We start from the raw sequence: 27,483 nt of genomic DNA on the forward strand, positions 1-27,483 counted from the left end.
TGGTCTTTGCAAATTTCTTCTAGTGGTTAACTTCAAGTTTCATAGTGTTTGGTGTGAAAATATGCATAGAATGATCTTGATGAGGGCTGATTTGTGATCCAGTATGTGATCTATTCTGGAGAATGTTCAATATGCATTTGAAAACAATGTGATCTGCTGTTCTAGGATGAATTGTTCTGAAAAATATCTGTTAAGTCCACCTGGTCCAGTGTGGCATTCAAAGCCCTTGTTTCCTTGTTGACTTTTTTCCTCTGCTGCTTTTAGGATCCCTTTGTGTGTTTTCTGAATTTGGCTATGATACGCTTAGGTGAGGGCCAGCTTTTGTTGAATTTAATGGGGGTTCTCTGTGCTTCTTGGATTTTGATGTCTGTGTCCTTCCTCAGATTATGGAAAGTTTTCAGCTGTAATTTGCTCAAATAAACCTTCTGCCCCTTTTGCTCTTTCTTCAGCTTCTGGGAGTTGGAATGTTATTACGTTTTAAGAAGTTGCTAAGTTCCGTAAGTCTACCTTTGTGATCCAATACCTTTCTTTCCCTCTTCATTTCGGCTTCATTATTTCTCATAATTTTATCTTCCATGTCACTCATTCATTCATCTGCTTCATCCATCCCCATTGTTATGATATCCATTTGGATTGGTGTCTCAATTATAGCATTTTTAATTTGGGCCTGACTAGATTTTTGTTCTTTTATCGCTGCAGTAAAGGATTCCCTAGTGTCTTCTATACTTTTTTCCTAGCCAGTTAGTATTCTTATAATTGTTTTAAATTCTAGTTCAGATATCTTACTTGTATCTGTATCGATTAAGTTCCTAGCAATTATTTCTACTTCCTGTTCTTTTTTTGGGGGGTGAATTCTCCATCTTGTCATTTTGTCCAGAAAAAAAAAAAAAAAAAAAAAAAAGAAGGAAAAAAGAAAAAAGAAAAAAGAGCTAGATCCTCGGTGTGTTTTGGTCTGCTTGTTAAAGGAAGCTAGATCCAAAAGATAAAATTAAAAATATATGTATTAATAGGGCAGCCCTGGTGGCTCAGTGGTTTAGCGCTGCCTACAGCCTAAGGTGTGATCCTAGAGACCCAGGATCGAGTCCCACGTTGGGTTCCCTGCATGGAGCCTGCTTCTCCCTCTGCCTGTGTCTCTGTCTCTCTCTCTGTCTCCCATGAATAAATAAATAAAAATCTTTAAAAATAAAAAATAAAAAAATAAAAATATATGTATTAATAAAAATAAAATAAAAAATTAAATTAAGAAAATCATTAAAAGTCAATCTTTCAATCATTTTGAGTCTATTTTTGTGTATGGTGTAAGTGGTCCGGTTTCACTCTTCTGCATGCGGCTATCTAATTTTTCCCAAAACTATCTGTTGAAGAGAGTTTTTTCAATTGGATATTCTTTCTGGTTTTGTCGAAAATTAGCTGACCATAGAGTTGAGGGTCCATTTCTGGGTTCTCTATTCTCCATTGATCTATGTACCTGTTTTTGTGCCAGTACCATAGTGTCTTGATGATTACAGCTTTGTAATATAGCCTGAAGTCCAAAATTGTGATGCCCCCAGCTTTGTTTTTCTTCTTCAACAGTTCTTTGGCTATCTGGGATCTTTTCTAGTTCTATACAAATTTTAGGATTATTTGTTCCAGCTCTATGAAAAAAAGTTGATGGTCTTTTGATAGGGATTGCAGTAAATGTACAGGTTCTTCTACATAGCATAGACATTTTAACAATATTTATTCTTTTCATCCATAAGCATGGGACTTTTCCCATTTCTTTTTGTCTTCCTCAATTTCTTTCATGAGTGTTCTATATAAACCAAAAGACAACCAATAGAATGGGAGAAGATATTTGCAAATGATATATCAGATAAAGGGCTAGTATCCAAAATCTATAAAGAACTTACCAAACTCAACACCAAAAGAACAAATAATCTAGTCAAAAAATGGACAGAAGATATGAACAGACATTTCTCCTTATACAAATGGCCAACAGACATGCAAAAAAATGCTCCACATCACTTGGCATCAGAGAAATACAAATCAAAATCACAATGAGATACCACCTCACATCAAAATGAACAGTTCAGGAAACAACAGATGTTGGCGACTATGTGGAGAAAGGGGAACCTGTTTACACTGTTGGTGGGAATGCAAGCTGGTGCAGTCACTGTGGAAAACAGTATAGAGGTTCCTCAAAAAGTTGAAAATACAGCTACCTTATTACCCTGCAATTGTAACACTACAGATTTACCCCAAAGACACAAATGTAGTGATCCAAAGGGGCACTTGCACTCCAATGTTTAAGCAGTGATATTTATAATAATCAAACTATGGAAAGAGTCTAGATAACCACCAACAGATGAATGGATTAAGAAGATGTAGTATATATACATAATGGAATACTACTCAACCAACAAAAAGAATGAAATCTTGCCATTTCCAACAGCAGGGATGGAACCAGAGGGGATTATGCTAAGCGAAATAAGTCAAAGAGAGACGATCATTATATAATCTCACTCATGTGGAATTTAACAAAACAGAGGATTGTAGGAGAAAGAAGGAAAAATAAGATGAAATCATAGAATGAGACAAATCGTAAGAGAATCATGGGAAACAAACTGAGAGTTGCTGGGTGTGAGGGGCTGCAGAGAGCAGGTAACTGGGGGTAATGGACATTAAGGAGGGCATGTGATGTAATGAGGACCAGGTATTATAAAAGGCTGATGAATCACTGAACTCTATCTTTGCAACTAATAATACACTATATGCTAATTGATTTTAAATTTAAACAAACTTAAAAAGGGAAAAACAATAGAAAAAAATTTAAATAAAAATGTAATGGAAGCTACAGCCAATTTCCCCCAGAGCTGAAACTTTCTAGCACTCTATGATGAGTAGACTTGGTGTGGGCAGGGGTTGTGCTGGTCTTGGGGAGGGGCCTGCTACTCTGATTCTCAGGGGGACCTAACCTAGTAGAGATGCACCTATAGGACACAGGGGACTGCGCTTGGTTTAAGAGGCTCAGGCCTCCCCGGGGTGGCAGTTTTTTTCATTGAAGTAGATCAGTGCTGATGGGTGTGGGGTGCAACTGGGTTCACCCTGCTCTCTTGTTTCAAGAGTAGGGAGCTCATGCCCACCACTCCTCAGTAACTCCTTACAGATGAGCAAAAAATCACCCCTGCTGTGTCCTCAGCTCTGTGAGACCCCTGCCTTCACCCTGTCTATGTCCGAGCTCTCTGCCTGCCAGGTGGCATCACATTCCTGGATTTTACCTCAGGCGGGGCTGTTTTGAAACTCCAAACTTCAGAGACCACCTCCCCACCCCAGGCAGGAACCTGTGCTGATCCTCTGAGGGAGGGTGTCATTGTGCTATGGCCAGTTCTGGCTTGTCCCAGAAAATATCACGCAACCACGCAACAGTTAGGAGTTTACGGTAAATCGGAGCACAAAGCCAGAGCTAAGGTTTGCTGCTCTCACCTGCCATCTTTGTTCCTTTGCTGGGGAAGGTGGCAGCTCATTGGTACCTGCTAGGTCTTTTGCCCCTGAAGAGGGTGATCACCTGTACCAAATGCACTTCAAGTAGGAAAACTTTCTCCCCCCGTGAACCACAGATCCCGAGACCATGCTGCCTGCTCCTCCTGGGTTTCTGCACTCCTTCCTCACAGAGAACCACTAAGGCAGATGACAGCCTCCTAAAATTTCAGATTTTACACTCCACTGCTTTTTATACCTTTCAGTAGTCTCCATAAGCAGGGCTCCCTTTCCTCTGTAGCACCTGTAGTTCTTATCTCCCCCAAATCAACCTTCCATAGCTCCTACCTTCTACAATTCTACTTGTAAGACTTTTAGTTCTGTTCTCTCAGTCCTCAGATTGACTTCTTGGGTGTTCATAATGATTTGGTATTTGTCTAGCTGCATTCAAGGGAGGAGGCAAGCTTAAGGTCTCCATACTCCTCCAGCATCTTAACTCTTCCTCCTCAAATCTCAATTTTTAAGAAACGTAAATACAACTGATACAAGACATGTGAAACCACCAATATTATAACCAACCTTATGCTAATACTTGTGGAATATAATTCAGTAACTTAGATCAATGTATCATTTTCATGTAAGATATAAAATGAACAGACTTGTATCTATTAAAGAAATTTAATTTGCACTTAAAAATATCTTATAAAGAAAATTCTAGGTCTCAATAGAATACCTATCTATCTGAAGAAAAATAGTAATGATACTATTAAACTCTTACAGAAAATTAAAAAGGAGAGACTATATTACAATCCATTCAACAAAGCCAGCATTACCATGGTACCAAAAGCAGTGAGAGCCATTCAGTAAAATAAAGAGATTTATCTCTCTTGAACACAGAACCAAAATTCTTAGGAAAATTCAGGAAATGATATGTAACATTATATAGAAAGAATAATATATCATGACTATGAGGGTTTTATCCCAAGAATTTAAGGCTAATATCTGAATGTCAACCAATTTAATTCATATTAACAGTCTTCCAAAGAAGAAAAACTGCATTTACTGATCTCAACAGATATAGAAAAGCATTTGACAAAATCTAAGATCCAATTCTAATAAAATGTCTTAGAAAACTAAGAAAAGAAGGGAAATTTCCTCAACTTGATAAAGGGCATCTATGAAAACCTTACAATTTAACAGTCTTAATGATGAAAGACAAATTTTGCTTAGTGAAAAAAGTCAGATGAAAAAATAACAAAAACAGCATATACTTTACAATTCCAAATTTATGAAATCCTTAAAAATGAAAACAAATCAGCAAATTAATAGCTGCTTGAGTATGGGGGTGGGGCTGACTGGCGGAAAGCAAGATAGGGAAGAATTACAAAATGGCAAGAGAAAACTTTTGCCATTTATCTCCACCCCTTGCTTTAGATGCCAGTCGCAAGACCTAGGCTTTTTATTACCTGTGCTTCTGACCCACAGGCTACAGATAGGAGGTTCCAATCACCTCCTCCTCCCTTAGGTTCTTTTTAAAAATATATATATACTTCTTTATTTAAAAAGAGTGCGGAAAGGAGAGAAAATCACATGTAGATTCTGTGCTCAGCACAAAGTCTGACACCACGAGATCACAACCTGAGCCAAAACCAAGAGTCAGAAGCTTAATGACTATGTTACGCAAGTGCCCCCTCCTTAGCTTCTTTTAATATGCTAGAGTGGCTCAAAGAACTCAGGGAAACAAATACTTGCATTTACCAATTCATTAAAGGATATGATAAAGGATTTGAATCAACAGCCATATAAAGAGATACAAAGATAAGAGATGGGATAAAGGAAAAAATTTTTTCACGCCCTCTATAGGTGTGCTACTCTCCTTGCATCTCCATGTGTTCAATAACCCAGAAGCTCTCTGAAACTATTCTTTTTAGTTTTTTATGGAAGCTTTACTGCATATTTATGATTAACCAAGTCACTGCCATCAGCTGATTCAACCTCCAGCCCCTCCACCCCTGCCAACTTCCCAGAAGTTGGGGGGTAGGACTGAAAGTTCCAAATGACCAAATATATATTTCTTATAAATCTTTATTGTATGACTGCATGACAGGTATATGGAGGTTCTTAATTTTTTATAAATTAATTTTTTAGGGTGATTATCTGAGTGGCTCAGATGATTAAGCATCTGCCTTCATCTCCGGTCATGATCTCAGGGTCCTGGGATAGAGCTGGTGTTAGGTTCCCTGCTCAGTGGGGAATCGACTTCTCCCTCTCCCTTTTGCCCCTCCCCCTGCTTGTGTGAGCTCATTCTTTTTCAAATACATAAAATCTTTTTAAAAAATTAATTTTTCAATAATTCATTTCAAAAATATGTATTTATGTAAAAAGAAGATATGAAACTTCAAACAATTCATACTTGAAGTAAAAGTCTTGGACCCCCCCCCTTTTTTTTAGGTGAAATAAAGAATTTTTCACATAAAAAATAAAACAGGTTGAAGTAAAATGTTGTAAAATGAAGTAAAATGTAACAGACAGAAACTCAGGAATGAGGAGAGCTGTATATGGTACATTTGTGAGTAAATATAAGCAGTTTTATTCACTTATTTTGAGGTTTCCTAAAAAGATAAGTGGCTTTATTTTTTTATTGGTTGACCTAGTTCCCCAAATCCCAAACTTCTTGAACTTTAGGATTTGTGTGTGTGTGTGTGTGTGTGTGTGTGTGTGTGTAGTGGTTGTGTAGTATGTGTAGTCTGTATCCCTATCAGGTTGCATAGTGTCTCTCACTGTCTTTTTTTAATCAGCTCTTTTTTTTTTTTTTTTAATTTTTATTTATTTATGATAGTCACACAGAGAGAGAGAGAGAGAGAGGCAGAGACATAGGTAGAAGGAGAAGCAGGCTCCATGCACCGGGAGCCCAACGTGGGATTCGATCCCGGGTCTCCAGGATCGCGCCCTGGGCCAAAGGCAGGCGCCAAACCGCTGCGCCACCCAGGGATCCCTTAATCAGCTCTTAAACAGATTTTTCCTGTGCAATTTTATTATTCAGGTTCTAATAGTTCCATTACCCATGAAGGAAGTTAAGTTCAAGTTTATTAAATTTGCCTAAATTTCCTAATAATATAAAAGGCACAATTTACTAGATAACAGTGAACTATTTTCTGGGTTGTTCAGTAGGGCACCGTATTTTTTTCCTTTTTTCTTTTTGACCTCCTTCACTCATTTTTCCTATCTATTCTGCTCTGGCAATCACCAATCCGTTCTCTGCATCTATGAGCTTGGTTTTGTTTTGTTTTTTAAGATTCCACATATATCAGCACAATACTTGTCTTTCTCTGGCTTATTTCACTTAGTATAATGCTCTTGAGGTCCATTTATATTATTACAAATGGTAAGGTTTCAGGATTTTTTAATGGCTGAATAATATTCCATTGTATATATACTACAATTTCTTTATCTATTCATCCATCTACAGGTTGTTTTTATATTTTGGCTATAGTAAGGCTGCAATGAGCATGGGGGTGCATATATCTTTTTGAGTCAGTGTTTTTCTTTGAAAACCAAAAAGATCAAAAGTTATTTTTATATTTTGAATTAATTGAATTCAAATTCAAATTAATTGAAATAACTGAATTGAACAAAATGTTTAAGTTAAAATGTGAAAGTTACGTTTCTTTTTTTAAAAACGGATTTCCCTGTTTTAACTAACTTTTTCAATTAACTGGTCAATTAAAATCTCAAATTTGTCTAAAAACAGTTCTCTATTATCTATCTACCTTAACACATATCATACCATGCGTAATTAACAGAAGGTAACAAGTATATGTATATAATTAATTCTCCATGAAGTACGCTGTTTAATAATGTAGTTGGTAATTTAAAAGTTCACAGAAAGACAAATTAAACTTGTTTGTTATGGAACATACCAAAAATACTTTGCTTCTACTTTCATGTATATAGCTGAAGGTAAAAAAGTGCTGTTGATTATTTACAGAGGTGCCCTTTTCTGTCAACTTTTCTCTTATCTTCACAGAGGTATTTTTAAAAGATTGTTGATTAATCTGACCATGGAACAAGATAAGTATCACAGGGCAAGAAGTAGGACATTAAAATGTTTTCAAATACCAAGACAGTCACATTTTATTAAAGGCCATGTTAACTTAATGATTATCATATTAATTAATATTCCATCAGTACAAATGCAAGTATACTGAATGTCTCTAACAATATATGTTCTGAATTTTTAAAAATGTGGTAATGGTACAACTTCCTTCACAAGAACAGTATGACATTTATTTAGCCTTTTCATTTTTATAATTATCTAGGTCTACACAGAAGCAATAAATTAAGTTAAAAATCTAAAGTGATTTATAAAATTCCTTACCGGTATCTATGAACAAATATACCCTTAAAAATAGAGTTCATCATATTTTCAATTTCATCCTGGTTTTCCTGCAGCTGAAATTAAAAAAAAAAATTAATCTTGATTTTATTTGAAATGCACAGTTTCAGTTATTTTTAATTCCCGGTTCTTCTTATTCTTAGTAATTACCAGTTCTTTTTTCTCACTTATTATTCAACAGATGTCTGAAATTACTTACTTCAACAGCTTTACTACACTGATGTTAGAACCTTTGTCTCTCTTTACAAATACACACAGTGACTAACAGGAGTAGTGTTGCTGTGGTCCCAAATACAACCCGCTTTGGAAAGAAGCCCCTATTTCTATACCTCTTCTAACAAAGTCAGGTCCCTGGCTTGTTTTGCCTCTTTTTGTAACAGATCATCCTTGATTGTAACATTTGCCACAGTAAAAGAAAATATTCTATCTAAAATATCCAAACGTTACTCTCATCTGTTTAGCTCATAAATGAGAGTAGGCCAAGTTTCCAATTTAGAAGGTAGACTAGAAGATAGGAAGGACCCTCATTAGTGGTGGAACGCACGGAAAAAAACAAACAATACAGTAATGATATAAGATTCAGGTAATACTACTGAATAAAGTTTGAGCTTATTCACTGCTCAACAGGAATAAAAGCAATGATATAAAATTACATTCCAAGTGATATTTTTTATAATCTGTTCTGCAGTTAATACTCAGTGAAATATTTGCTTTTATTACATACAAGAATGTGAAAATAAAACTCCTTCTCCTTCAGACTTCTTTCACTATATGCTTTATTTCAGGTTTATGAAAATAAAGTTGGGAATCCTTACACAGTAAAAAATTCAAATTACTGCAACTTATTTTAAGTTTTAAAAATTACTTTTCCTGCATTTATTATATAAGAAATTATAAGAGACATACAGTTTGGTTAGTAGTACTTAGTAATGTACAACTCCAAATTTTACTTTCACAATATTTCAAGTATAGTATTTATTATCATTTTAACTGTGTTCCTTAGAAACTCATATGATGAAGTCCTAATGCCTCAGTACCTCAAATCTTATTTGGAAATACGATTGTGGCAGATGTAATTAGTTAAGATGAGGTCATTCTGGATTAAAGTGGGCCCCAAATCCAATAGGATTGGTTTCTTTATAGAAAGGAGAGAGTTAGAGACAGATACACAAGGAAGTCATAGAAAAAACGGAGTTATCCTCCACTTCTAGCTTATAGAACCATGAGACTATAAATTTCTGTTCTTTTAAGCCACTCAGTTTGCTCTATTTGTAACAGTAGCCCTAACACCCTAATAGACTACAAATGATAACTTAGACATAAGTTTGCTGCTTCCTGTTGCCTGTACAACCCATTATTCATTGATAATTTACTTACAGCAATATATTATTCTTTTTCCAAGTTAAAATACAGACTAATACTGTACATTTAAAATTTTATTTCCTAATGGACAGATTAAAAATGTTATCTACTAAAAAGCCAGTTTAAAACACTTTCAGCATATATATGAAAATCTCAGTGTAAAACTGGGACCAATTTTATTCACAGAAATACTTTATTTATCACCTAGTACGAAGTCTTTGGCTTCCTTCTGGAAATGCGGCTTTGCTGGCCCCCAGCTCTGATCTTAGTATTTATTATGCTTTATGAACTCACAGCTTGATAATCCTTCTGAGTTACCTACCCTCCAGATTACCTTCTTTCAAAAGTAGGATTGTTTTAGGATTTTCTTCTGTCATCAGACAGCATTTAGATAATAACTGGCTGACCATTCCAGGTTAATTTGAAAAGTCTGAGATCACATAATCTAACTTAAATAAATTTAAAAAATGCACATATGCCTTTTTACAGATAGTATGAAACATGAAACTTACCTCTTTGCGTTTCTGAAGAAGTAGCTCCAACCTTTCATTGGCTCTCTTCCCAATCATTTTATTTCTTTCAGCTTCATACTGTCTTTGTGTATTATCTTGATGAATACTGAGGTTTAAGGCAACATTCACCAATGCAGTCATGAGCTTCATGGCTATGAAATTAAGGAAGATGATGGTATTCACCTATTAATCAGATCTTTATCCTAAGATTACAAATTTATAATGGAAATGGATGAAGGAAAGAAACGACTCAGTTTCTATGTTTTATAACTCAGTCATAAATTAAAAAATGAAACTTATTTTACAGAAATAAAGTCATCATCTTAAGCTGTTTTTCTGTGCCTCAGTGTCTCTATAGTGTCTTCATTAATATTTCCCATTTAAAAACAGCCTCAAAAATAAAATAAAATAAAATAAAATAAAATAAAATAAAATAAAATAAAATAAAATAAATAAAATAAAAAAACAGTGTCATCCTAATTATCAGTAAGAAAGATTTACAACTCCTCTTCCCCACCATCAAATATGCATACTTTAGTAAGGGTGTACTAATCATGTCTATTAGAACTCTCTTCTGACCACGAATTCTGTGTATACACAATCGTTTTTTCAATACCTTTATTTAGACACTTCAAAGATGCCTTAGATGTTTACAATCAATTCATGATCTTTACTCAGAAAGATGGGTTTTCTGCTTGCTGTTCCTCACCTCTGTGAATATAGCATAACCTTCAAACCCTGAAATACATATTCTATCAAACTCATTAATTAAAAATTTATCCTGTGAATTTCTGATTGACCTATTTTCCCCACACTGTTAATGTACTTTTATTTTTAAATTTAAATTCAATTAATTAACATATAATGTATTATTGGTTTCAGAGGTAGAGGTCAGTGACTCTCAGTCCTATATAATACTCAGTGCTCATTACATCATGTGCTCTCAATGTTCACTTGTATTCGCAAATCTTTAAACACTTTCAAACTTCTATTTCAAGTCATCTGAGAAACAGGTATGACACAAACCTTAAACTTTTCTCTATTCATATTTATTTTCATTATTGAAATGATGATAGTGTAGAAAATATCGGAAAGGAATAAGAGAGTTTGTGCAGGTAAAGTAACTTCCCTTTTTGTTTCTTCTAGGTTATTTATTTATCTGCAAATATGAATGAATGTACAGTTATAAAAAAATGAACCAGTGTTTTAGAATACTGATCTGATTATCTGCAAACATACCCATCACTATATATATAAGCATGCATTTCTCTTAAAACTTCACTATTTCCCTTTAATTACACATAAATATACATGTTATCTGTATCTATTACCTACACATACACACAATTGTTAACCTGAAACTATCTGTATTTTTGCCAATTCCATATTAATAATGACTGCTGCCCTTCAGCTATAATAGAAGATATAAGCAAATGTATTTAAGTTAGTGACCACTTAGAAATACATTTAATTAAAGTATTTCTTAATATACAGTGTCTCAAATAGTAAACAAGAAATATTCTTGCTTCAAAATACAGTCTACTGATTTTACAATATTTCACACATTGTCAACAGGATATCTGATGATACTATGAAAGTTAAAACCACTTTTTAAACTAATCTGTATGAAAAAGAGAATAGCTCAAAGACAAGAGGGATCTGGGCCATTCACACTACCCAAGTCAGAGATAATAATGTGACAGAGTTTGCCCTGAGGATACAAAATCATACCAATGAAGAAAAAAAAAAAATCATACCAATGGAGCTTAATTCAGTAAATACTTCTAGATCCCCAAAACAAAATGACTTGTAGATGAAGGAGTCAGAAAGCATTAAAATTAACACGAACCCTAGCTGGGATTCACTAGAGGAAACCAAGACACAGAATTCTTCAATTTAAAGACTTTTGCTTTTGGTGTGTCTTGATGAACTCAGTAGGTAAGCATCTGCCTTGGCACAGGTCATGATCTAGAAGTCCTGGGATCAAGCCCTGCATTGGGCTCCCTGCTCAGCAGGAAGTCTGCTTCTCCCTCTCTCTTTGCTCTTCCCCCCAACTTGTGTGTGCGTGTGCACGTGCGCGCGCTCTCTCTTAAATAAATAAATATTTAAAAAAAAAAAAAAAAAGGACTTTTGCTTTTAGCTATTTATCTCCTTGTAATCCCAGATCCCAAACTCCCAATTGCCATTGTGTGTAATGACCCTCCTCCCATCCTAGATACAAATCAACATACTAAAGCAAATAAAAATGCAAAATGATCAATAAATTTTCACAGAAGTATTAGGATAGAACACTATTTACTGAGATAAAATGCTTATTGATCTGTAAAACTTAAGCTTTGGAAATTTTCATTTCACATACCAACATACTAGCAAATAAATAGCTACTGAAGAAAAGACTTCTAATTTAATGACACAGACATCACATGGGGATTGTGATATCTGACTGAGTCCAGTGATAAGACTCCTTCCTGCACGGAGGGAACACTAATTAAATTTTACTGGTATTTCTAAAGGAACTATTTTATAAATTAATAATCCTACAGGAATTCAGCCTGGATTCTGTGACACCGGCTTTGAAATAGTCTCTACTTGTTTACCAAAGAGAAAAAATACTGTTTTAGCCTTTGAATTTTAACTGGTGGCTACAGAATGACAAACTTAAGTGCTGTGCTACTCATAATATGGTCTGGAAATAGGTGCTGACCACAAATACTTTGTTAACAGTTCATTATCAGTGCAAATTTGCAAGTAAGCTTTTAGAAATTTTTATAACAATCTGACAGTGATCTTATGTCCACGGACTCCAATAATAAAATGATACTAAGAAACATATACTTCATTTTATTCCATTTCACAAAAGTATTAGGTTGTAACAGATTGGTAATTAAAAAACTAGTCTTTTACCACAGAGAGTTCAATAAACACTAATTTAATGCTTCCTTACTCATTTATCAATTCAACATGTACTTAGCACTGTTCCATGAATTAGAAGTACAAAAGTGAATGAGACAAGAGTACCTGCCTCATGATTATTATATTGTAGTGTGGAGCAGACAATAAACAGATACAGAATATACAAATGGAAGAAAGTATGTCAGCTAATGAAAAATCTATAAAGAAAAATACGAGATGATTTTTTAAAAGTATAGTAAAAAAATAATTAGAGTAAAAAGGGTAGTCAGGTAGGAAGCCTCTCTGCAGAGCTCACATATCAACATTGAGGAAATGAGCATATGATTATATGACACAAAAGTGTTCCAGGGAGAGGGAGTAAAAAGTATGAAGGTTATGAGATAAATTGTTATGATGAGCGCACTCATAAAAGAGCAAGGGATTTGGTGTGGCTGAAGCACAAAAACAAGTGAGGGTGTAAGGAAGAAATCAAGAGGCCAGGTTACGAGAGTTCTACTAGGATCTAGTTATGACTCAGGAATTAAATTTAAATGAGGTTAAGACCCACTGGAAAATATAGTGTGAGTGGGGAAATAGTCTGATTTACATTTCAAACTGTTGTGTGAACAGATTATAGAAGAGTAAAAGTGGAAAAGAAAAAGGGAGACCAAATAGAAGAACATTGAGAGCTGAAAATATTTTGCCAAAAGTCTGCAATGATGATTCTCAAGTTGTTGGCTTTGAGCAACTCAGTAAAGCAATACTGGCTTAGATTAAAATGGTCTCATTTTGGTAGAGAGATTTTGAAGGTAGAGCTAAAAAAAAAACCATGACAGATTATAATGTAGGAAATAAGATAAAAGAAAAAGCAAGGGTAATTAGAAAGCTTTGTGCTTATTAGGTATCTAAGTGGAATAACATTTGGAAGCCATCATCAAAGTCATTGTTATTGGGGCTCCCAGATGGCTCAGTCTGTTAAGCGTCTGCCTTTGGTTCAGTCATGATCCCAGGGTCCTGAGGTCAAGCCTGAGAACAAGTCCCGAGTATGGCTCCCTGTTAAGGGAGGAGCCTGCTTCTCCCTCTCCCCTCTGCTTGTTCTTGCTATCTTTCTCTCAAATAGAAAAAGTCTTTTAAAAAAAGACATTGTTACTTAGAGCCATAAAACGAGACAGTACATCTGACCAATGAATAAACTATTCAGCCATCAGAAAAAATGAGCCATAATTTATTTGATATTTGTTATATTTGAAGGTATTTGGTTTTTTTCTGTTTTGGGGTGTGTTTTTTTTTTTTTTTTTTTTTTTTAGGATTTTTAAATTTATTTATTCATGAGAGACACAGAGAGAGAGAGAGGCAGAGCAGAGACACAGGCAGAGAGAGAAGTAGGCTCCATGCAGGGAGCCTGATGTGGGTCGATCCTGGGACTCCAGGACCACACCCTAGGCAAAAGACAGGCACTAAACCGCTGAGCCATCCAGTGATCCCCAAGATATTTGTTGATGAATACTTCATTATATACTTCACAATTCTATCAAGTATATTCTAATTATTCCTTTTGTACATAGAAGAAAACTGAGCCCCAGATCAGCTAAGAGACTTGCCAGTTACACAGCCAGTAACTGGCAGAGACAGAATTTGATTACAGGCAGTCATGCTCCATAGTCCAAGTTCTTAAGTACTACATCATACTGCTCTCAATGAATATGTATGTGCCATTATATTCATAATCTCTGGAAAAAAATATATGAGACTGGCAACTTTGGTTGCCTTCAAGGAAGAGAATTTGATGGCTGAGAGCCATGGGTGGCTCTATAGTTTACTATAGAGTTTTTTATTCTAAATAAAAAATGTTTACTATATAGTTTTTTATTCTGAATTTTAAATCATGTGGCTGTATTACCTCTTCCACTGTCATTTTTTGGCAGAAATAGTAAAACTATGGAATTGGTTTTCACTTTATTCAGTAAAGAGTGAGAATAAAAACAAAAGATTAAAGGGCTTAAAACTTGAGTTCTGAGATAATTCAATCTTTACAGTTTAGCTTTCAAAGATCCACTCAGACAGTGTATTCCAGAAAACAAGTGAAGATAGTGATTTCAGATGGAAGCAATAACTATGTCTACTGAGAGAGAAAGATGACGTTTGGGAGCTTCCCAGTGATTTGGACAATAAGAGGTAATTGCTGACTGCAACAAAAGCAGAGGCAGTAATATGGCAGAAAAAGAAAACTAATTGGAGTGGGTTTAAAGAGAACAGGAGGAGAGTAAGTAAAGATATCAATTGATGATGAACAGAAATAGTTAAAGATTTGCCATAAAGAACAGCAGAGAAATGTGAATGTAGCTAGAAGGGAATGGGGAAACAAGGGAGGATGTAATGGTCAGTCTTACTGTCAAATAATTCAGTTATTTAATCAAACACTAATCCAGGTATTATTGTGAAGGTATTTTGTAAATATGGTTAACATCTATAATCAGTTGGTTTTAAGTAGAGGAAATTACCTTCAATAATGTGGTGGGTTTTCTGTAGTCACTTGAAAACTCTAAGAACAAAATACTGAGGTTTCCTAGAGAAGCAATTTCTGCCTCAGGACTGTATAACTCCAGCCTGTTTCTAGCCTGCTGTTCTACCCTATAGATCTCAAATTTGCCAGCTCCCATAACTGTGTGAGCAAACTCCTTCAAATAAAACTTCCTCTCCCCAAATATATCTTGGTATATACATACATACATACATACCAAGATATACATATCTTGATACACATACACATCTTGGTATGTATGTATATACCAGTAGGTAAATATATCTCCTATTGGTTCTGTGTCTCTGGAGCGCCTTAATAGAGAATGTTCCTAAAAGATAAGCGTTTAATGCCATATTAGTATAATGATGAGAATTATCTAATAAAAGTGGGGAAACTGAAGTTGGTAGAGAGAAAACATTGAAGAGCAAAGTTCTTGGGGGTGGAAACCAGGGGTCAGATCCACTTCACCAGGGCAAGGATCGACCTTAGAGGTTAACAGTAGTAAGAGAAAACGTAGGGTATATGGGCAAAGCTGCACCTAGGTAAGTAGGTCTAATCCTTGAAGAATTCTGTTGTCTCTATTAAGCAAGCAAAATAATCAGCTAAGTGTGAAAGTAAGAAAATAGGGGATGTTACAGGTTTGAGAAGAAGGTATGAAATAATTCGTAAGTATGAGTATCTACATAGTAGAATACTCTAATAGGATTGCTAGGCAACATTAAAGGCCCACTTAAGAGAAAAATCTAAAACCCAGCCATTATGATTTTTATGTTTTTCTTAACTTTCAGCTGCTCTGGTACAGATATGGAGGATAGGGTTTTCCAAGGAGGTATGATGGAGGGAAAGAAAGGCAAAGATATTGAGGGTGTGAGAAAGGGACATGACTGTAATAAATCTGGATGAAAGGATCTAAGCTAGGGAAGTGGGGGAGGTGAAGATATGAAGGGTGTGAAGAACACCAAAAATATAGCATCAAAAGATTTAAAGTTTCAACAGAAGAAAAACTATACTGGAATTGGCAGCATAAAAGGAAAACACCAGAACAAAAAGAAGTGGTTACTGGCAAATGGGATGGATGAAATTAAGATTGTAGACTCTTTTAATCAACAATTTACATTTACATGTTCCTAAACATAAAAATGAAAACTAAAAAACACCATTTATATATAATGATACCTACTATACTTCTGAAAACTATCACTGTAATGCCTTAGAAGTATGTTTAATAATGGGACAAACTATATTTTTAAAAGAGGGACGATATACTACTCCTTCTTTAGTTTTATAAAGCTATTTTAACAAACAAAAAGGCTTACAACAAACATCTACTTTATAAATGATCAAGGTTTTTTTTTAATTTTTAATTTAATTTTTAAGTAAACTTTATGCCCAACTTGGGGCTTAAACTCAAAACTCCAAGATCAAGAGTCACATGTTTTACTGACTGAGCCAGCCAGGTATCCCAAAATGGTAAGAGATTTAACTAATCCCTCTCTCTCTTGAAAATCCAATCAAAAGAACAAAGAGAAAACAAATAGAGAAAAATATTTGTAAATCCAAACCACAATATATTAATATATGTGGATGCAAAGGAGAAGGATGAGCAGAGAGCATACAAATCAAACCCAATGGTCAAAAAAGTAATTACAACTATGTATATCTAAAAGAAAAAAAAATAAAAGAAAAAAAAAAGAAAAGAAAAGAAAAGAAAGAAAAGAAAAGAAAAGAAAAGAAAAGAAAAGAAAAGAAAAGAAAAGAAAAGAAAAGAAAAAAGAAAAGAAAGAAAAGAAAAATAGGGGCACCTAAGTGGCTCAGTAAGTTAAGCATCTGCCTTTGGCTCAGGTCATGATTCCAGCATCCTGGGACTGAGCCCTGTATTGGGTTCCCTACTCAGTGGGAAGTCTGCTTCTCCCTCCCTCTGCCCTTGTGCACACAATCACACATGCTCTCTCTCCACATAAACAATAAATTCTTTTAAATCATAAACAAATAAATTCTTTATAAAAAAATAACAGAAAGGAAAAAAAATTTTGTTTTTTAGGAAAAATTTTTTTAAAAAAGAAAAATAAAATAACTATTTTGCTCTGCAGAAGCCAGAGCATTCAGGAATTAGAAGTGCAAAGTTCCACAGAAGATGGAGGGAGGTAAGCTCTAAAAATAGTTTTATTTCAAAGTCTGTATAGTAATTTATTAAATCCCAAAATATCTACTTCAACCTCGGGAGTCAAGCAATTTCTCCATCATACACCCATCTTGGAAATCCAGAAAGTTTATTCCCCCAATGAAATGAACCAGAGATTTGGAATCATCAGATACAGAAGAGGGATATATGTGAATTGCAGAGTGCCCTGGATGCTGCTTCACCCTGCCCAACTCCCAAATGGTACAGAGCAACTGTACTGAAAGATCCTTCTGCAAAGAAGGTGAACTTCTCCATGGAAAATAATTATCTATAGCAACAGTTTAGGGTCTACAGTGAAAATGTTAGCTGACCACAGGACCGTCCTATAGTGATGCTAACTAAAGAAGACAAAACCACTGTCTGTCTCTGTCAAACACAACACATTCTTTTTCTCTCTCACACACACACACCTTCCTTCTCTGGTCAGTGCCTTTTTCATGTCTTACTCTTAGCAATAGTAGAGTACCAAGAAGCAAATATTTGAGGAAAGTCTCCAACATGAAAGAGAGGGATAAGAGTAGAGAATCAGAAGATAAGAGTAGGGTGCAGAAAAAAACTTCAGAATAATAATTAACATTGTCAAAGATATAAGAGAATAATTTACATCAATGAAACAATGTTAAAAAGAAAAGAGATGGAAAATGAGAAACCACAAGAGATTAACAATCCAAGCAATAAATAATGATCAAAGAGTGGTAAGTATAATGTATGGGAAAAAATATATACACACATCAGGGTATATCACCATGATATTTCAGAATACCAGGATAAAGAGAAAATTTAAAAGCTGCCAAAGACAAGAAAAAGTCTCACTATCGAAAATTGAAAAAGCACTGGACTTCTCAACAGAAACACTGGAAGCTAGAGGAAAAATTTTGAAGAAAATTAAAAAGGAGGATAAAATATACTTTTCAGGCATGTAAAGTCTTAAATATTATACTTCCCAAAAAAAACCCTCCTCAAAGCTATCAAAAAAAATAAAATAAAATAAATAAATAAATAACCAAAAAGGAGAGAATAAATTAAGGAAGAAAGCAAAAGATGATAGGGACTCCAATAAAAGACAAAGGATCTGACAATGTAAAAAGTTAAATAACTTAAAAGACATTCAGATTGTGGAAAATGAACCTGCCATATCAGACATGATTATAAAAAATAAAAGCACAGAAAATGCATGCTACAAAATTAATCCTATTATTTGTTTTAAAATAAAACAAAAGTGGGGGTGCCTGGGTGACTCAGTCAGTTAAGTGCCTGACTTCTGCTTGGGTCATGATCTCAGGGTCCTGGGATTGAGCCCCACGTTGGGCTCCCTGCTCAATGGGAGGCCTGCTTCTCCCTGCCGCTCCCTCTGCTGGGTTCTCTCTCCTCTCTCTGTCAAATAAATACATAAAATCTAATTAAGTAATTAAATTTAATTAAAACAAAGTGGCACCTGGGTGGCTCAGTCAGTTAAGTGTCTGACTTCAGCTCAAGTCATGAACCCAGGGACCTGGAATCCAGGCCCACCATCAGGCTCCTGGAGTCTGCTTCTCCCTCTCCCTCTGCATGCTCATGTGCTCTCTTTCTCTCTCTCTCAAATAAGTAAATAAATCTTAAAAGAAAAGGACTCCTGGTGGCTCCGTGGTTGAGTGTCTGCCTTTGGCTGGAGACATGATCCCAGGGTCCAGGGATCAAGTCCCACATTGGGCTCCTCGTGGGGAGCCTGCTTCCCTCTCTGCCTATGTTTCTACCTCTCTCTCTATGACTCTCATGAATAAATAAAATCTTAAAAGAAAAATAAAACAAAAATCCTCATAAATATGCATATGAGAAAAAAAACTTAAAGGAAATACCACATGTTCTGGGTACAATGATGAGGTGATATAATTATGGCTAGTTTTATTTTTCTATCTTCCTCCTTTTCTGAATACTCTATAATCAGTATAGTAATTTTATATGCACAGAAAATGTTTAAATGTACAATAAGGAAATGTCAATGAAAAATACACAAAAAATTTTCTCAATTTCTCTGCCCTCTTTAAAACTAAACCAAGTAAGCTTTGTCATTCTATGGCAGTTATAATATCAGACAACTACTGAGTGACTTGTATATATTAAATACATAATATGAATTCATTTATGCCTTACATTCCTATGGGATGAGACTATTAGTATAGTAGTATACAGATGAGGAAAGTAAGGCACCGAAGTTTTTTGTCTAAATCACCAAGCTAATGAATAAAAGATATGCCATGTTTGTAAAGTGATTTTAAAATCAAGATTTCTTTACTGGTCCCCAAAAGAAAGCAAATTTTCATACTTTGTAACAGAAAGAAATAAATCTAAGAAAATGAAGGTTCTTTAACTAGAAAACACATTACTAAAACACATAACTAGAAAACACATTATATTTACATATTTGAAAGAAATATTTACAAATTTACATGAATAAATTTAAAGCATTTTAAAGTTTATTGTATTTTATGAATACCGTTATAGATATAGTGGCATTCATGAATTTGGTCAATTATTGGGCATTAATCCCATAAGAACACCCAAAGTCTACAATATACAAATCCTGGAAAACTAGAAAGTATTATCTCTAGAGTAGAGATAAGAAAAACAAAGGTAATAAAGTTTTTTAAAAAAGTAAAAGTACAAAGCAATGAGAAATTAAGTCTTTAGAAGAATAAAATAATGAATCATAAGAAAAAAATATGTAAAAGATTATCCTATAATCTGCTTTTTTAAAAAATTTTTATTTATTTATGATAGTCACACACACACAAAGAGAGGCAGAGACATAGGCAGAGGGAGAAGCAGGCTCCAGGCACCGGGAGCCCGATGTGGGATTCGATCCCGGGTCTCCAGGATCGCGCCCTGGGCCAAAGGCAGGTGCCAAACCGCTGCACCACCCAGGGATCCCTATAATCTGCTTTTTGATGATGCCAAACTGACCTAAATTTTTCAGGTCCTAACCATAGAAACCAAAAATATTCTGTCTAGTCAAGAGATTAATTGAATTAATAAAGAGAATTTGGGACCTACAAGCTAAGTAAAATGAAAAAGCATGCTACTAGTTTTCTCAATAGTTTTTGAAAGATCTAATTTGTTTCTGATTTCCCCACCTGCAATGTCTTTTATTACTAAAACAGAGTAGGTCTTCAATATATTCTGAGTAAAAACATGAATGAAGTGAAACATTGCCAATGCTATTAGCTCTTCTTGTCATTACAGAATAATAGGAGCAGCTTACTAAATGTCAGGCACTGGTCCATGCCCTCCTGATCTCTTTTAAAAAGGTAGCTATCATGATCTTCCTCACTTTGCATGTGAAGAAAATGAGGCCAGGTAGATAAAAGGATTTGTCCAAGTTACCCAACTAGTGAAAGACAGCAAGAGATATGGATCCGGACAGTCTGGCACAGAACCCATTTTTTGAACCACTGTATTATACGGTTTCAGCAACTGAAAGCCAAAGAAAAGATGCCTATTTACTGAAGCAAAATGATTTTCAGTCTATGACTGGAGAACAAAGCAATTTCATATACAGTATCTTTCCTCAAACTACATAAGTCCAGAGATTCTGACGTGGTTAAAAATATTAACAATGAATCATATGTCAATATAAAAATCAACTATATGTAAACACAATAATATTAAACAATAAAGAATAAAGAAATGTTTACTTCCTCAAGGGTCTGAGAATGACCTATTGTTAACTACTAGTGAAGCTGGGCCTCTCAGCATACTTAGGCCACTTGACTATTATATGATGATCTTAACTACATTTTCTAATTTTCCCAGAATTCACTTTAGAAAAAATTAGAATCAATTACCATGCTATTATTAACACAAATTTTGTATTCTTAATCTCCCTTTGTTGAAATTATCATTTTCACCTTAACAGTGAGTGGTAGTCAATATTAATCTATTTATAACATCATAGAAAATGATATAGGTGAGGAAACAGCAAAAAATTAAAAAAATTAAATCAACATTACTTAACCTGTAAATTGCCATCTACCAAAAATTTAAAATCAACACTCTGTAAAGTATTGGCAAATATTTTTAAAGCAAATGTCTAAAACTGATTTAACTATAGATCTGAAAAAACAGACTCTGAGAGTAGAATTATCTTCATAATACCAAACAATGAAATGATAAAACAGGAGGAATCCTATCTAATTTTGACCTTGGTGGGGAAAGAAAAGAGATTATTTCCTCATGAAAATTTTATCAAACTGGGGAATAAAGAAATTGTGCCCAGTCTCAGATTCTATATTCACCAAAATAATGACAAAATGTTACTTATATAAATTGTATCCACAGTAAATCCAACTGAGGTGCTATTTAGAACAGAAATAAGGGCACTTAATTCTATAAATTAATAGTTAATGAAAACTGTACAGCAATGTGAAGCACTAGGTCAAATGCAAGAATGTTTTAAAATTCCAATTAAGATAACAGAAAAAAAATACGGAAAATATAAAATGTAATAGCTAGCAATCTGTCTCAATTTAATGACAGAAAGAATTCTAAGAAAAGGGGAAACATGGTTTACTTCCAAAGGAAAAATGAGACTACTGTTAACTGTAGAATAAACAGACCTAAACAACTACCGAATGATGAAAATTTTTAATAAAAATATGATAAAAGTATACAATTAAAAACAATGCATAAACACTGATAATAGGGACACATATTAAACTGAATAAGCAAACGAATTATTTGGAAGATCAATTAAAAGTACTACTAATAGGACCACTCTGATGACTTATGAAGCTCTGGAACTCATCGCATCTGTACCCTACAGAACAACTAACCTGATTGTCTCTCTTCTCAGCTAAGATATAAGCAATGTCAAGGAGCATTTTATTCCAAAGCCGATAATCATATCTGGCCATAACTGCCTTGTAACTGTCCATGCACATAGTCTTTGAAGCAGAGGATTAAATGTTCCTGCCCATTTTATCTAGTCCCCAAGACTCGTCCTGCAAAGTGAATAAAAATGATTATCTTTTAATCTACCCCTTGCATACATATCATTAAAAAGAGAGAGAGAGAGAAAAGATGAGAACAACAACAACAAAAAATTCCTTAAAAATATGGATAATTTATTATCCAGTCAGGTCTTAAGTTCTCAGCAAGATCTCTGTGCTTTGTTAAAGGTGACTGACAAGTCCTACATTTTATGAAACTGAGTCTTGAAAGATATAATAACTGTAGACATAGCAAGTATAGTAATATTTTGAAGTAAATTGGAGAATCACTTGAGAAATGTTTCCACTTTTTAAAAGATCAGTATAAACATGTTGATTTCCTTCCATTTTTCTTGATATGTGATCTAAAAAAATAATTTCAAATTCAAATAGGCTAGATGATGATATACAAAGCAGTTTAAAAAGCTATCATGAACACTGATAAACTGTGGGAAAAAAAGGCAGAAAAATACTGGAAGGAGGAGGAAGCTACTCAAAAGGGATAAGAGGAAAGCTACAATTAAAATATATTTAAGTATATGTAAAATAAGCATATATAGATTGCCAGAAGATAAATATAGGGAAAACAATACAACAATAAAAGTCAGTGAAAATGGGCCAATGGAAAGGAGAGGTGAAATGGACTATTATAAAATCAGTAAAATACAATAATACTTCATTTACATGGCAGTGGAGGACAAATGCAAAAGAATCTTAGAGTGCATTTTTCAGGAAAGACATTTTAAAAGTAAAAATATTCTAATTATTTCTACAATATGTTATTCTTTCTTGTGCATTTACTATCCATCTGACAACCAGCTAAATGGGCATTACTGTACATAGAGGAAAATAAGATGAAAACTCAATGGAATATATGAAGAAAAAGAAAAAAGCAACTCAAATGGAGAAGATACTAAAAAAGTCATGAAATTAGAAAGAAAAAATTGTGTAATTATCATATAATTTAAAATAATAAATAGTGTATTTGCAATACCTTTTAAAGAATCTTGGGTACAAGATCTCTTTTTTTCCTAATAACAAGCAAGAAGATACTCTCAAAACACAGAATTTAAACTGTTTGATGTTTGTTCTGTATAGGAATTTTTTCAGCAATAAACTATTTTTATTTTACCTTTTGAAAAAGATAAAATTGGGTAGATCTTCCTCTTTTCCTAATACTAAGGAAAATGTTACTCTTGAAAATGTGGTTCATGTTTATTTTACATAGACATGTAACTAAGAAGATAATGGATAGGAATATGGATTAAATAAGGGGAAAAAAGGAAATGAAAAAAGTGGAATGGAAGAAAACATGAATGACCATAGGTAATATTATCATATTGGCTTCAGGCAGCAGATTAAGCCAGAAAATGATAAGATTTTTAAACCACGGGTTATCAATGTGTATTCCCCAAAATATCAGGAAACCTAAAATCTGTTAAACTCTGGAGGTAAGGCCATGCAATCTGTTTCAATAAGCCCTGCAGATAATTCTGATACTTGAGAAAGTTTGAGAACCAAAGATTTAAATATATTTGATAAATGAGAAATTTAATTTAAATGCAAAATGAAATACAATTAATGAAATTAAATCTGGTATTTGTCATTGTAATGTGTAAGATGAATACAAAGTTACTGCTACTAAAAAGGATGTATTCTGGGAGTATTTACACAAATGTGCATGTATACACGTGTGTGCTTGCTCTACATCACAGATGAAAAAGAACAGTCATTTTCAGTAAGCACAGTTAAAGCAGTTGAGGGAAACCAGAACAATTGCTAAATTATTGAAATTGACTTGTTATGGAGAAACAAGGAAAAAATACATATACTTGGCTGAGAAGTTCTCTAGATAATTCCAAAATGAAATAATAGTGAAAACTAATCTGTCAATTCTTCAGATTATCTAGCCTATCTAAATGAACTGATTTCAGAGATATTACATCTAGATAAACTTAGGTTATTATTACATCAGTAGGAATAGGAATAATGTTGCTATGTAGCAATTGTAAGTAGGTAGAATTGTTTCAAATATATAAACAAATACTTATACATTTATTTATAATAATGAGCAATAAAACAATATAATAAAGTGAAAAAAACACCACTATGAATTTAGAATTTCAACTACTCATTTTGGGGTTTACCGAAGAATATGGTCTAGTGGACTCCTAAAATCTCTTGGACTATAATATAATGATGTATTAAAATTATTAAACATTAAGAGAGAGATTTGCTGAAATTTGCCAGAAATTTTCAGTTTTCATTCTCAGGCCATAAAATGCCAGTTATCAAAATAGTCATACATCTTACCTAAACAGATAACATAAGCCATTCAGATGAATTTGGGGGAGGGGAGGGATGGTATTTTTCAAGAGCACAGTAAAATTAAATTAATATTTAATCTAAATACATTTTAAGTGCAATAGAACATATTTAACAAAACTAAATAAAACAGAAATAAAACATTGGTTACTTACCAGCAAGGGTACTTGTATGCCTAAAAGCTCTGACCTGGGAGTCTGACAAACCAGTCAAAAGGGAGATTACTGTGTCCATCATATACTCATCATAAATTATGCTATACTGACACTGTCGAATCAGGACTCCAATAAATTCACAGAAGTTTGAACGAAACTTTTTCCATTGAGGTCCAGGCATGGTAAGGGGATAATCACCACTGTCCTAAAAGGAATAAAAAGAACATATTAAATTTGACATATGATATCAATTTGATTAAAGCCTTTTTCCCTACCTACAAAGTAACTTTTTTTTTTTTCAAAAGTAGATGTGGATATTGAAGGTGACTTACATAAGTACACGGATAGTTTTGTATCTATTGTTTCTTTTGATCTTCCACAATTAAATAATTCATGCAGTGCTCATAATTATTATTTAGAACCAAGTATTTAATTCATTATTTTAAGCCAACATTCAAAAAAGAATAGTTCCGATGTTGTTACACTTGGGTCCTAGTTGAGATACTTTGAAGTATAAACAACAACAACAAAAAATTAAAGAAGTTTAGACTAGAAAAGGTATTTGCTACTGAATTCAGATCAAACTAATCAGCTTCTTTCAATTATTTAAAATAGAATTTTTAAGAACTGAGAATTTCAAAAGTGTATTTCATTATGAAATACAAAAATAGTATTTTGTATCTGAAACTGCAACTCTATTTCTTCCAATTTTATGAAAAATGTTCTATTAATTTTCTTTTATAGAGCAGATTTATTAACTTTTCAAAGAAAATAAATCTAATATGGGTTCTTGGTATTATCAGATTGTATCATTTTGTTTAAGCATGAAACTGGATAGGGTAATGGGGTGATGGGCAGTAAGATGGCTACTTGATGTAATGAGCACTGAGTATTACATGCAACAGATGAAACACTAAATTCTACCCTGAAATCAATAATACGCTACGTTAACTAACTTGAATTTAAATTAAAAACAAAAACATAACATGAAACTGACATTGGATCCAACTGGTTAGAGGTGCCCTACTCTAGACTAAAACATCTTGGTAGAAAAATATAAATTGACAAAGCATTGAGAGATTCTTTGAAAATGGTATCTGAATATTCCCAATTTATCGCTATTTGCTTTCTCTAGACCAAAGTGCTTCAAATGAATTAGGTATGAGTAAAGACTTGGGCTGTGTTTATATCTCAGGAAAGAGAACGAGTATGATACTTAGAATAATAGCAGGAAATCCCAAGAGCAAGGAAAAGAAATCAGAAATAAGTAAGAGTTTACTTAGCACTTGGTCAAATACCTGAAAAGGAAGTCAAAATTTTGGTGCTATATGAGTGTTAGAGAGTTAACTAAGCCTCAAAAAGATCAAAAAGGAACTGAAGGGGCTGGCTGAATCCTAGTCCTTGAAAGTGGGAGTGTCAGGGGTAGACTGGAGAGGGTAAAAGAGTGGAAATGTGAGATGCTTCTCAAAGGTATCTCAACAGGCTGCTGTTGCTTCTGTATCATAAAAGCTCATAAGAGTAGAACTTCTCTTGCTTTATATCAACTGTGAGATTCAGTCATTTAATGCTCAACAACAAAGAATATCATTCATCTAAATAATCTAGGAGCGCCTAGGCGGCTTAGTTGGTTATGCATCTGCCTTCACTCAGGTCATGGTCCCATCAAGCCCTGCATTGGGCTCCCTACTCAGTGGGGAGCCTGCTTCTCCCTCTCCCTCTGATATTCCCCCTGCTTGTACACACCCTCTCTGTCAAATAAATAAGTAAAATATCTAAAAAAAATAGATAAATAATCCATCTAAACAAGCCCAACAGCAAGCAAGAGGAAGGGCAGGAAAATAAGCATTTACAAATAAATAATAAAAAACTAAGTATAGGGATCCCTGGGTGGCGCAGCGGTTTGGCGCCTGCCTTTGGCCCAGGGCGCGATCCTGGAGACCCAGGATCGAATCCCACATCAGGCTCCCGGTGCATGGAGCCTGCTTCTCCCTCTGCCTATGTCTCTGCCTCTCTCTCTCTCTCTCTCTCTGTGACTATCATAAATAAATAAAAATTTAAAAATTAAAAAAATAAATAAATAAAAAAAAAAACAAAAAAACTAAGTATACTTCAAAGGATTCAAATGTAGCACAAAACAAATCAAAATTTAAAAACAAACAAACAAAAAACCTTGGGACGCCTGGGTGGCTCAGCAGTTGAGTGTCTGCCTTCGGCCCAGGGCGTGATCCTGGAGTCTCGGGATTGAGTCCCACCTCGGGCACCCTGCATGGAGCCTGCATCTCTCTCTCTGCCTACGTCTGCCTCTCTCTCTGTGTCTCTCATGAATAAATAAAATCTTAAAAAAATAAATAAATAAAATTTAAAAATTAAAAAAACCTCTAGGGAACTAAAATATTTTATTTACTGATTTATAATTCACATATAACATTGTATTAGTTTCAGATATACAACATAATGATTCCATATTTGTATATACTGTGAAATGATCACAATAAGTCTAATTAATATCTGTCACCATACAGTTACAGAAAGTCATTGATTTTTTTTTCTTGTGATTAGAACTTTTAAGAGCAACTCTCTTAGCAACTTTCACATATGCAAAACAGCATTATTTTTTCTTTGCAAAACAGCATTATTAACTATAGTTATCATGCTATACATTATATTTCTAAGACTTACATATTTTATAACTGGAAGTTTGTATCTTTTCACCCC

General features: G+C 34.1%; 1 protein-coding gene across 4 annotated transcripts in view; it reads right to left on the reverse strand.

The window, feature by feature from the left end:
• STAG1 (stromal antigen 1) overlaps positions 1 to 27,483 on the reverse strand; it is a 393,362-nt gene that overhangs the window by 141,793 nt on the left and 224,086 nt on the right. For all 4 annotated transcript variants that reach the window (XM_038570965.1, XM_038570961.1, XM_038570962.1 and 1 more), the window contains exons 7-9: positions 24,769 to 24,973; positions 9,727 to 9,878; positions 7,835 to 7,908 (exon numbers count right to left, since the gene is read on the reverse strand). In XM_038570965.1, the coding sequence (XP_038426893.1) occupies positions 7,835 to 7,908; positions 9,727 to 9,878; positions 24,769 to 24,973 (431 nt within the window). The remainder of the gene's footprint in view (positions 1 to 7,834; positions 7,909 to 9,726; positions 9,879 to 24,768; positions 24,974 to 27,483) is intronic.

Source organism: Canis lupus, chromosome 23, assembly GCF_011100685.1.
Source record: "Canis lupus familiaris isolate Mischka breed German Shepherd chromosome 23, alternate assembly UU_Cfam_GSD_1.0, whole genome shotgun sequence".
Taxonomy (NCBI): domain Eukaryota; kingdom Metazoa; phylum Chordata; class Mammalia; order Carnivora; family Canidae; genus Canis; species Canis lupus.